The sequence below is a fragment of the Cariama cristata genome, unplaced genomic scaffold (assembly GCF_000690535.1).
Source record: "Cariama cristata isolate BGI_N322 unplaced genomic scaffold, ASM69053v1 scaffold10741, whole genome shotgun sequence".
In the NCBI taxonomy this organism is placed as follows: Eukaryota; Metazoa; Chordata; class Aves; order Cariamiformes; family Cariamidae; genus Cariama; species Cariama cristata.
In genome coordinates, this window is record NW_009599838.1 from 8,021 (window position 1) to 19,389 (window position 11,369).

Sequence of the window (11,369 nt, forward strand, 5' to 3'; positions counted from 1 at the left end):
ACTAGTCGTCAGAATTACCAGTTCTTGGGAGAGCTTCACACGCTGCCGCTCAGCGCATACTTTCTCCTGGTTGCAGCTTGCTATTTTCTGGTAACTGTTTCTGCATCCATCCACGTAGGTGCCTGTAGAGCCCCTTCATAGAAACTCACACAGAATGGGCCTTTGTGACATAACTGGCCCGAGAGTTTAAATATTGTTGTATTACTTTTGTTGCTATTTTTTGGTAGCCTCCTCTGCTAGCTAGGCGGGAAGTTGCTTGAGGACCTCTTCACAGTGCCCCTTTGCATGGTACAGAGGCGTCTTCTTGCAGCGCTGCTGACTGCCATAGCTGAGCAGGACAAGTGGTTACCAGTGAAGTGGAACCTGTAGAAAATTTTGAGGCAGCAATTAACCATGTTTCTTGCTATTAATTTCCAAAATCAGTTTAGCACTTGTGCCTTCATACGTTATGTTTGAGTTGTCTGAAACCTGTAGCCTGTTCCAAAGTTTCCAGGGTCTTTGGTTTTAGTTTCTGGTTTCTTTCCTTCTTTGAGAGATTCGGATACCCCTTATCGTGACAGCTACTCTTTGCTGTCTAATTTGTGCTATGGCTGGTGAGCTGAGTCCCATTACTGGTGCCTGCTTCATGAGATGTGGTTTAAAACTGCTGTTTAGCACACACCCCTCTGTGGCTTATAGTTAATCTTTGAATTTAGGAGATACTACATGTTTGTAGTAGCTTGAAACTCTTAGCTGTCTTAAAGTTGAAAATAAGTACCTGAATTTGAGCTGTTAGGTTGATATGCCCAGCACTTTGTAAATTCCAGTATTGTTAATAGCATTGACCTCTACTTCAGAGAGATCTGGGATTTGGGAAGGAGGTGGGGAACGTGAAGGTGCTCATCTGTCCATCCCTCCCTCCCTCCTTTCCTTCCCTCCTCAGCAGTTAGTGCCCCTCTTGTAGAAAATGCTGTAGACATACCGTGCAGCGCACAGGCGTGGAAACAGTAATGTCTCTGACTAGATTAAATGCATGTGAGGTCATGAGAAAGAGGAGGTGCTAAGCTGGAAATGCAGTCAGCAGAACCAGGCAATCTTTCTTGCTTTTTCAGCGTTACTATCATGGTATCTCACAGGCAAAGGCTGATTAGATAAGATCCTGTATTACTGTTATTGGGAACTTCTTTCAAAACATCACGCCTTTTGACAGTTAGAAGCTGTTATTAATTTCCAGCCTAAATGATCTGTTTCGGTAGCCATTCTTTCATGTGATAAACCTTATTCTTTAACTTATACACTGGGAAGAGGAGAACTATTTAACTCTGCATGTATTTTATGTACAGCACCCTTCATTTGACTAAGCTAAACCAGCCACCTTCTCTAGTGCTCTGACTCAGAGCAGACTGGCAGATTGTAATCAGTCGTCTGCCCTGTCCCTCACAGATGTTCTTGCCCCGACTCTACAGGGCTGAGCCACCGCAAACAGCAGCCTGACATGCAGTTAGCACTGGTTTACCTTAATATCCTGAGCTGCGAAGAGTGGAGGAGTTCAGCAGCACTCTGCCTACAGCTGAACCACTTGTGCGAAGGCGATGGGGCACGAGTAACCACATCTCACCGTAACTGCCTCCTCCTCTGAGTCTGAGGCTGTGGGCCCTCCATGAACCCCATCATCCTGTCCTACCTGTTGAATTGGCACAGGGAAAATCTCTTGTACTAGTTGATGTAGGAGATTTCTGCTCACTCTTCAGATTAGGTGATATGGTGCACCCTGATAAACCAAAGTTTTGAGGTACGAGCTCCACTTGTTGACCTGAAGAAGAGGCAAAGCAGTTTTTTATTCTGATACACCCTAAGAGTAGAAGGCAGAAGAGCAGCTGAAGTTCACTTTTAGAGGCTTGTTTATTAGGGGTCTATTTAAGAAAGTGTAGAGAGAAATCAAGAGAAAGTTCAGCGTTATCCTTAAAGGAAATACTGGATCTAGTGTGGCCATTTATGTAATTAATTGTAAAAGTAGGGCAGTACACTTGCAACAACTTCTAAGCTGAAATTTGTGTATAGGAAAGAAACAATTACAAATGTGTTTCTTACCAACTGGGAGATCCTAATTAGCTTTTCTAGTTAAAAAAAAAAGACAGAAAATTACATTAGAAATACCAGTTTTATCTGATTTTGATAAGTTTTTTCATCTTCTGAAACCACCTTAACACTAGCATTCTTTATATAAGGTTTAAAAAGAACTCTCAACTATATATATGCTAAGACTGGAAAGTTAGGTTTTAAATACCTGGGGACTTCTATGGTCATCGATGCCGTGCTTAGTCTTTGTTCTGCCCCTCTGTCCATATGTATTTTGATAGTTGTCAACTACATGAATCTGTAACTCATTTTTTTTTATACAATTGTGTTTCATTTAGTGTTTACGTGGGATGAGCCTCAAAGTCCTTAAAGCCAAAACATAATGTTTTATTTTTTCTCTCCTTCCTCAGAATATTAAATGTTTTTCGTCACTGGGTAGAGCACCATTTTTACGATTTTGAAAGAGATCTGGAGTTACTAGAGAGATTGGAGACGTTTATTTCCAGTGTAAGAGGTATGGTAATTGATGGTCCTGTTGTTCTTCCACATTTTGGTACATCCTGCTGGTCTAATCCTGACAGGTTTTAGGCGTGAGAATATCTTTACACACATGAGTAATTTTAATGCCTTTAATTGAGCTGTTCATGAGCCTCTCCTTTACAAGAGCAAGCTTTCGCCTGGAGCCTAAACAGCTACCAAAAATGACTTCAAGCATTATGGTATTTACCGTAAGCGTATTTACTTCTGGACAGTAATGTTGATCCTCGCCTGACTCTACAATAGACTTGTTAGAATTCAGACTGTCACTTTCCTCCTCCCCACATTGTATTCGTAGAGAATTCCTTCCATGTTGGTTATTGAGACTGGTTTGTTCTAGCTTACTCTTTTCCCATTTATTGAAAGTTCTAGCTGGAAATCATTGTCCTTTTAGGAGAGGGTACCTGACCCATTTGGTATCGCTTCCTCTGGAGCAATCCCTTATGAACTAGCAGCCTATGTGGAAGACAACAGTGTTGGCATGTCAATTTTAATCATTATCCTGGCAATTGTAGACTTTACTTTTCAGATTGCCAGACCATACATTGGGCAATATAATTCTGAAACAAACTTAGAGAACGGTAGTTTATCTTTTGCAGAGGTCTCCATGCTAACTGTTGCTGACCAGAGAGGAATAATTCCATTTTGGTTTTCCTCTTAAAAGTTACTTGTCTTGAACTGCTGAAGGTACTTCCCATCTTGTCCACTATTTTGTGTACTGTAAATGTTGGACTGTTATTTTAAATGTGTATTTCTCTAACCTTTTTAATCTGCAGTGCGCTAGTACAGCATGTTGCAAAGATCTCACTTGAAGCTTCTTGTTTACTTTTTTAGTTCTTCTCTAAGTAGATGAAGCTGGCAGTGAAAGTGGAGGTGGTTGCAGCTGAGGGGAAAAAGTAAAATACAGTGTATACGGGGTCACTTTTTTCCACTCAGAAACTGTCAGTAAATGTGGTTAAATGCAACTGGGCACCCAAAAATTTGTTCACATGTGTCTGTATTTGCCAACTGATACAGGTGCAAGAACCCATAAGAAAAAAAAATAGAGAACTACAAACCTAATTAATTTGCATGCAGAAATGCAGAATTCTGAGTGCATGTACAATTGGGGGGGGATTGCTTTCATTAAAAGTCATTTAAGGTGATATTAAAAAAGGGGAGGGTTTTAGTGGTTTCTGTTTTGCAGGAAAATCCATGAAGAAGTGGGTGGAGTCAATTGCTAAAATCATCAAGAGAAAGAAAGCTCAAGCAAATGGAATTAGCCACAACATCACCTTTGAAAGCCCACCTCCCCCAATCGAGTGGCACATTTGGCGTGTTGGGCACAGTGAAACGCTGGACCTCATGACTCTGCATCCTATAGAAATTGCTCGACAGCTGACACTTCTCGAGTCCGACCTTTATAGGTAGGGATTGAACTAATACGTGTCTTTTTTAGGTTATTTGAGCAAGAAAGAGTTCTAATTCCTAGAATTAGTCAAAAGTATGTCCCCTAGACTTCCAGAGTTTTTGGAAAGAGGTTTTCTTACCATCTGTTCGAATATCAAAATATGCAAGGGGAAAAAAAAAGTTTTTTAATCTCCATGTCAGACTTCTGACAACATAAATAGGTACAGGAAGGACACTAAAATATTAGGAGTAGATAATACTAACTTGTACTGTCTCCTTGTTAAAAGCAAACTTAGTGTTACATTAGTAAGAAATGTTTGTTGCATCATAAAATGAGAACACAATTGTCTCTGCTCCTTTTCTTTATAGCTGCCCAGCAAATATGCATATAACCATAGCACTGGTACGTTAAAGTCCTCTAATCTAATTCTGAAGAGTTTTTTTTGGTCTGGTACCATAAGTACTCTGCTGTTTCCTAGCTCCGTTGTTACCTGTGATAAATAGAGCTGTCTTCATGTGAGAGAGAGGTTTTGCTGGGTAGAAATTCTTTGAAGTCTTATAAAACTTGAAGGTAAAACATCCTTTCATGCTTCAGTGATAGCAGGTTTTCTATTGAAATAGGCCACTTTTGCAGTAGATTGCTGAAAGTACTTCAGCTTCCTATTTAAAAAAAAAAAAATGGTAACTATCTTTAAGTTGCTTTCTTATGCTTTCAGGAAATTAAACTTACTCCTTTGTAATTTTCTTATCTGAAAATGCTTATTCCAAAATGCCGGTTTCAATTAAGATAGAAGTGCATTTCTTTCAATACTCAAATACTCATCAAAAAGTTATTTTAAGTAACTGTTTTGCAGTAGATTAGATTGGATTTGTGAAATAGCAAGTCACAATTAAGGGAAGAAATAATCTTTTAATGCAAACACTGAACATAAAATTATTATTTGTATTGAGCATTCTTCTACATCTTGCTTTGTCATTATCAGGGCAGTGCAGCCTTCTGAACTTGTTGGTAGTGTGTGGACTAAAGAAGATAAGGAAATTAACTCCCCAAATCTATTGAAAATGATTCGTCATACTACAAATCTTACTCTTTGGTTTGAAAAGTAAGTACAGGTGATGGTAGTGTGGCAGTATTAACTCCTACTGAAATTGAGAAACATTTTTCTGCGATTTGGATTCTGTTGCCTTGAATCTGGAGATAGCTGTAGAGTATTACAGTAATCTCAGGTTTTGGTTCAAGGGTGCATGCCATGCCCATCACATATGTTTCCTCTTCCTGAGACTGGAAGATCTATTTTTTTTTCCAGTTATGTCCACTTGGTCAGCACGGGTCCTTCTTACATTTGTACAGTACATCGAAAGGGGTTGAAGGCAGTGCAGGACTCAGCACTGCTTTTCTACATCTCTGATGAAAGCACCGATGTGTCTGTCCCCTTACCTTAGCGTCCCTCCTTTCTCGAGTGAGATGGTTAAGTACTTCGGAGGACACGGCCAGTGCTGCAGTCAGAAGGGTGTAGCAGTTTGTATGTGTGTCTCTAACCTAGCGAGTTTAAAATGCCACTGTACATAAGAGTCGCCCTGCTTACCCTGGATCTTGCTTGGGGTTTGCTTTATTATTTGACAGGATATGCCAAAACCTTTCTGGGCTTTCCAGCTTGAACATATGTAAGATGTGATTACATAAATTTGTACTTGAGATTCTTGAAAGAGAGCCAAAATGTGCATACTGGATGTACTGTAAGGGTTTTGCTTGGAAAAATTTGATTTAGTAGCTAGCAAAATATCAGGTTTTATTTATCAGTGTTTCTCAAATTGTGTCTTTTGATTAGGTGCATAGTGGAAACTGAGAACTTTGAAGAGCGAGTGGCTGTGCTGAGTAGGATTATAGAAATCCTGCAGGTTTTTCAAGATCTGAATAATTTCAATGGTGTTTTGGAGATCGTCAGTGCAGTGAACTCTGTGTCAGTGTACAGACTAGATCACACGTTTGAGGTAAGTTTTGAGCATTGCTTTTGGGAAAAAAAAAAAAGTCAGAATCCAGAAATTCATCACACGCACTTCTGAAGTGAAATCCATAGTATCCCTGTGACACTTGCTTTCATGGAAGAAAACAAGTGTGAAATGTGCAGAGTTATTTGTGAGAAAACATATGAGATGGCCTGGGTGTCTCAAAGGGTTTGTAATGGGAAGTGGAGCTTTTCAGCAGGTGTTTTCTCACATGTATTCAGCCCGAAAAGGGGAAACGCCATGGCCATTCAATTGTTTTTCATTAACCTGTCTGAAATGAACCTCTTGCTTCAGTCCAGCATTTTATGGGTGTGAAAGAGGAGGATCCCGGGGCTGAGAACTCTGGAGTGGAACACTTTAACAGAGCATTTCCTACCTACCCAAGAAATGTGGGGGTGGAAGGGCATGGGGAGGGGGTAGCTAAAACTCAGATTTCAGTTGATCACAAGAACTTTTCTTGCATGAGAGAGTCTCAGAAAATTCAGACTGTCAGAGGCAGAAACAAATAGCTGCTGAAATGGGTTAGATGGACAGTAGGCAGAGGGGCTACTACACAAGTAGTGATTCCATTTTTCACTCACCAAGGAAAAGAAATGCATAGGATTTCGCAGCAAATGTCCCTTGATTAAAACAGAAAAAGAAGCATGAATAAAATGTAATCTGAGTTTCAGTTCCTAAGTTTTGCTAAGGGAGCTGGGGAATTGCCTTGGTTTTGCTAACCATGCTATTGAGAAGATTTGGATCCCTGTTTTTTTTCTTTGACAACTTAGGCACTACAGGAAAGAAAAAAAAGAGTTTTGGATGAAGCAGTAGAATTAAGTCAAGATCATTTTAAAAAGTATCTAGCTAAGCTCAAGTCAATCAATCCACCCTGTGTGCCTTTCTTTGGTAAGTAACACCAGGGCAGGCTAATATTGTGTGTATTGTTATTCTTACGTTGAGTTTGATGCAGATGTGTTAATATTGTTGTGTTTAGCTAAAAAAAAAAATCTGTAATATAGTGTGTGACTTTTGACTTCCTAGCTTTGTAATGTTTTTAGACTTCATAGAATGGGTTGGGTTGGAAGGGACCTTGAAGATCGTCTAGTTCCAACCTCCCTGCCATGGGCAGGGGCACTTTCCACTGGATCAGGTAAAAGATGTTGCATCTTTTATATAAAATTTATTTTTCTCATTTAGTATACAGATTACTGGTATTACACTGGTATGACTGTTGCCTTACTTCGTTTAACGCTGCCCCAACGTTGCTGATCTGTTTATGGTGATGACCTGAAGATGGTTTTTGCTAAACTCAAGATCTCATGTGAAGGAGATAAAACATCTTATTTCAATAATATACTGTTCCTATGTAAAATGCAGACTTGATTCATTCTTGCCAGCTAATAAACTGTTGGAGCATTAAAGGGAATGGTCTACCTATGCTCAGACTTTTTTGTCATTCATTAAAAAGAATGAAATCAGCTCTTGGAATGAAAATGAAATTCAAAAAATACTTCTCTCTTTATCAGGAATATACCTAACAAATATTTTGAAGACAGAAGAAGGGAATCCTGACTTCCTTAAAAGACAAGGGAAAGAATTAATTAACTTCAGTAAGAGGAGGAAAGTGGCTGAAATTACAGGAGAAATTCAGCAGTATCAAAACCAGCCTTACTGTTTACGGATAGAGCCAGAAATTCGGGTAATCAAACATTAAATATCTGGTTGGGGGCAGGAGAGGGAAAAGGAACACACACAAGAAAACATTGCCAGATAATCTTCTAGTACTAGACCTAATCTTGTGTGAACAGTGACGATCAGAAATGGGGGGAACAGTGGGTGGTAGACAATGAAGTACCACTGCGAAGGACTAGCCAGAAGTGGGGACTGGCTTACTTGGATTCCATATTCTGGGTCTTGTTCATCCCCTTACTGTTCTGCAGCCTGGTATCAGAGAGATTTTTTAGCAGCGAAACAGAAAGAATAAGACTTACTGACCAAACAGCAGAACTTTTTGGAGAAAAATTGCTTGCCTTTTACCTCAAATGCTCTGTGTGTGCCTAGTGCGTTTAGTCCTTCAGCCATTCTGTAAGGACACCTCTGACCAAAGTCGACTGACCCCCCTAACAGAGAGCATGTAGTTCAGCACAAATACATACAGTCCTTCATTGTGGCAGAAGCTAAGCAAATGTGGGTACGCACCAGGGTCAGCCAGCATTATCCTCAAAAATGAGGACGCTGGATTGCTTACTTACCTAAGACAAAGACTAGTGAATCCCAGGGAATGTAAAGGAAGATGCTGAAACAACAACAAGCCAGGTAAGGATAGGTAGGTGGTTTTATATGGAGGTAATAATAGTTGAAAAGAATACCTTTAAGTACCCAGCCATACTTCCTAAGTGCCCAGCTAATTGTAATGTTTCCAAAAAATGACTGCGTGGACAGCTCAGTCTCAGCTAGTGAACAGCAGCAGGCAGTACGCAACAAAGAAGTTCGTTACAGGAAGAATTAAATGGGTGGTGATAGTGCTGTTTAAAATGGTATTTGCATTGTGTGTTTAATTGCTGTGGACATGTCTGGGAAGAGTTTAGGAGATTTACAGTATTCATAAGGCATGAAGTACCTTAAGTTCAAGGGATGGCAGTATTTGTGCTGCAGAAAGAACAAATGGAGAATGCTGTAGCTCACCACCCAGAGACGCCAGCAGGATCAGCTGACGCAGGACTGTCAGGCCTTCAGGGAGCTTTGTCCTCTCCCATGCCCCTGGTGCCAGTCCTGCCCTAGCCATGCCTTCCCTCCAGTCCTTGTGCCGTAGCACCATACTCTGTCCCTGCCTCTCACCTTCCTGCCTTTGTCCTCTGTCCCTTCCTGTTCTCTGTAGTTGATTGATCACGTCCACGTGCTGTATCGTCTCTATTCCGCTCCTTCCCAGATCTGTGATGTTAAGGCAAGTGTACAGGACACTGTTGCATTGCCCTTAACACTGCTGTGCTGTGCATGATTCATCAGTCAAAAATATTATCAAACAGTTTACAGAACACTTAATTTACCATGCCTAGTTATTTGGTGCAAGGTCATTCTTTCATGTCAGAAAACTTACCCTGAACTTGATTGTTTCTTTCATTGGATTGTTTTGTATTTACTCTGTTCTTCCTGGAAGTAAGCTTCACACTAGTGACAAGCTAGCTTTTTAATGAGTGAATTACGAGCATTTCATTAAAATTCTGTGATTACGCTTATTTTTTTAAATACTATTGATGCTTGTTTCATTTAGAAATTCTTTGAAAATCTCAATCCTATGGGGAAGATACCAGAAAAAGAGTTTACAGATTATCTGTTCAACAAGTCATTAGAAATTGAACCTCGAAACTGCAAGCAACCGCCTAGATTTGTAAGTCTTGTCCTGAAAATTAAATAACTAAAATCCAGTAGCCACTATGAAAAAGAATACGTAGTTAACTCAATAAACCATATATATTTCCTACAGAATTCTGTATCATGAGATGATTTTCCAGCAAAACTGGATTTAAAAATACTTCTATTTCAGATGTTTGTTGCTACTAAAACATACTACCTTTGGCTTATTTTAGAATGAACATTTTTTTCCCCAAAGCCTAAAATAGTACCCTTTAAATTTGGGTGTCTTACCCTATAGTCATTTGATAGAATATGTAATAACATTTCTCATTTCACAGTAAGAAAGCTTACAAAATATTAATATTAATTGAAATACATATTTTATACATAATTAATGTGTTACGTTTTCTTTAAGTAGAAGTTAATTTCTATTTTTCTCTTCTCTAAATATTCTGCATTGTTGCAACAATTGAAGAATTGACAAGATGCAACCTTCTTACCAAACAAAATATAGTTCAATTCAAAGGAGTCGCAATTTGGGGTTTTAAAGAATAGCTAATGGAGCCCAGGGTTCTTTTTTAAGCAGAAAGATCTCTCTCTAGAACACTTGATTTTTATACGTTGTAATTGTACTTCTAAGTAGCTGGAGGCATCTCTAATTCTTGGGAGGGCTAGAAATCATTTAAACAATCTCCCATTAGAGGAATGAGTAAGATGATATTACAAATATGGCAAGAAAACGACAGAAACTACTGTTGCAAAAATACTGCTTACAGTAATTTCTGTAAAATACTTTCTAAAAATAGATATCCATGCTGCCAGTCTGAGTCAACTGGGCATGAATTCTTTACAGTTCATGATTTCCAAACGAGACATTCTTATTGGAATTTCAGGAAAGTCCAGTTCTGGGTACTGTAATGTGGTGGAGTCATGCATACAACCATACAATGGGAACGTAATTCATCTTCAAAGAATGGGCTTTGATCTGTGCTGTGTTACACCTGAGTCTAACAAGGCTTGTTTCATTCGCACCAGTGACATGCGTGTAAGACTTTTGTCCTGACTACCCAGAGGACGTAAACAACGTGCGTCTTGAGTGTGTCCTTGATCTTGGATGTGTGTAAGGGCCTGGTGACCTTCTGTGGTACAAGCACAAACCATGTCTTATGGTGCTGTTAGGAGGTTCTTCTGCAGGCCCACGGGGACACTCAAAATAACTCACTCTCTCCCAAGGTTGTGGCTCGCCCTTCCCTGTGTTTTGTCCTGATTGGCACGCATCTGAAACTTGACACTTCATTCTTCGTAGCTGTGAAAAAAGACGTGAAAATTATTAAGTTGGGAAAAAACAATTTATTAAGCTGCATCCATAACTTTTCAGTAAACTCTTAACTGTATAAATAACAATAAACTGTACCTCGAGTCAATTGTAGAAAGTACTGTACTGCTTTTTAAGGTGTATTTGATAAGTACTTTTTTAAATGTCTCAGAGAGACTTGGCAATTTTGCTATCTGAAGTGTTAGCAGTACTAACCAGCTTTACTTTCTCCAGCCTAGAAAAACAACATACCCCCTGAAATCTCCCGGGATAAGGCCCAATACCGGCAGACATGGCTCCACCTCTGGCACCTTGAGAAGTCATCCATTGCCACTTGAAAAGGAACCAAGTAAGATAAGTTTCAGTAGAATCACTGAGACAGAGCATGAATCAACAGTATCGGCACCAACTTCTCCGAACACACCGTCTACACCGCCGGTGTCTGCTTCTTCAGAGTTCAGTGTGTTCTTAGACATTGATCTCAACAGTTCCTATGGTAAATGTGCAATATGTTTTAATAATTGTTGTTACTGTCCCTCGGGCTTCCAAAATGTATTGGTGCATATGCCAGCCTTTTAAAAAAAAAAAAAATGTAGTTGTGGACTATGAAGTTCTTGTGTCAGTGTTACATGTACTGCTGTTTGGAAATCCCTGCTGTAAGTAGTTAAATAACAAGTGACGTTTCCGGTCTTTTTGCCTACTGGGGCTGAGGCAATCTGTTATGGGA

General features: G+C 39.6%; 1 protein-coding gene across 1 annotated transcript in view; it reads left to right on the forward strand.

The window, feature by feature from the left end:
* The window catches only part of SOS2 (son of sevenless homolog 2 (Drosophila)), a gene marked incomplete at its 5' end in the record, with an annotated part of 21,081 nt that overhangs the window by 5,833 nt on the left and 3,879 nt on the right, over nt 1-11,369 (forward strand). Inside the window, 8 exons of the mRNA XM_009709820.1 lie at nt 2,469-2,572; nt 3,782-4,001; nt 4,968-5,087; nt 5,814-5,976; nt 6,762-6,879; nt 7,500-7,672; nt 9,245-9,361; nt 10,877-11,138. Coding sequence (XP_009708122.1) covers nt 2,469-2,572; nt 3,782-4,001; nt 4,968-5,087; nt 5,814-5,976; nt 6,762-6,879; nt 7,500-7,672; nt 9,245-9,361; nt 10,877-11,138 — 1,277 coding nt within the window. The remainder of the gene's footprint in view (nt 1-2,468; nt 2,573-3,781; nt 4,002-4,967; nt 5,088-5,813; nt 5,977-6,761; nt 6,880-7,499; nt 7,673-9,244; nt 9,362-10,876; nt 11,139-11,369) is intronic.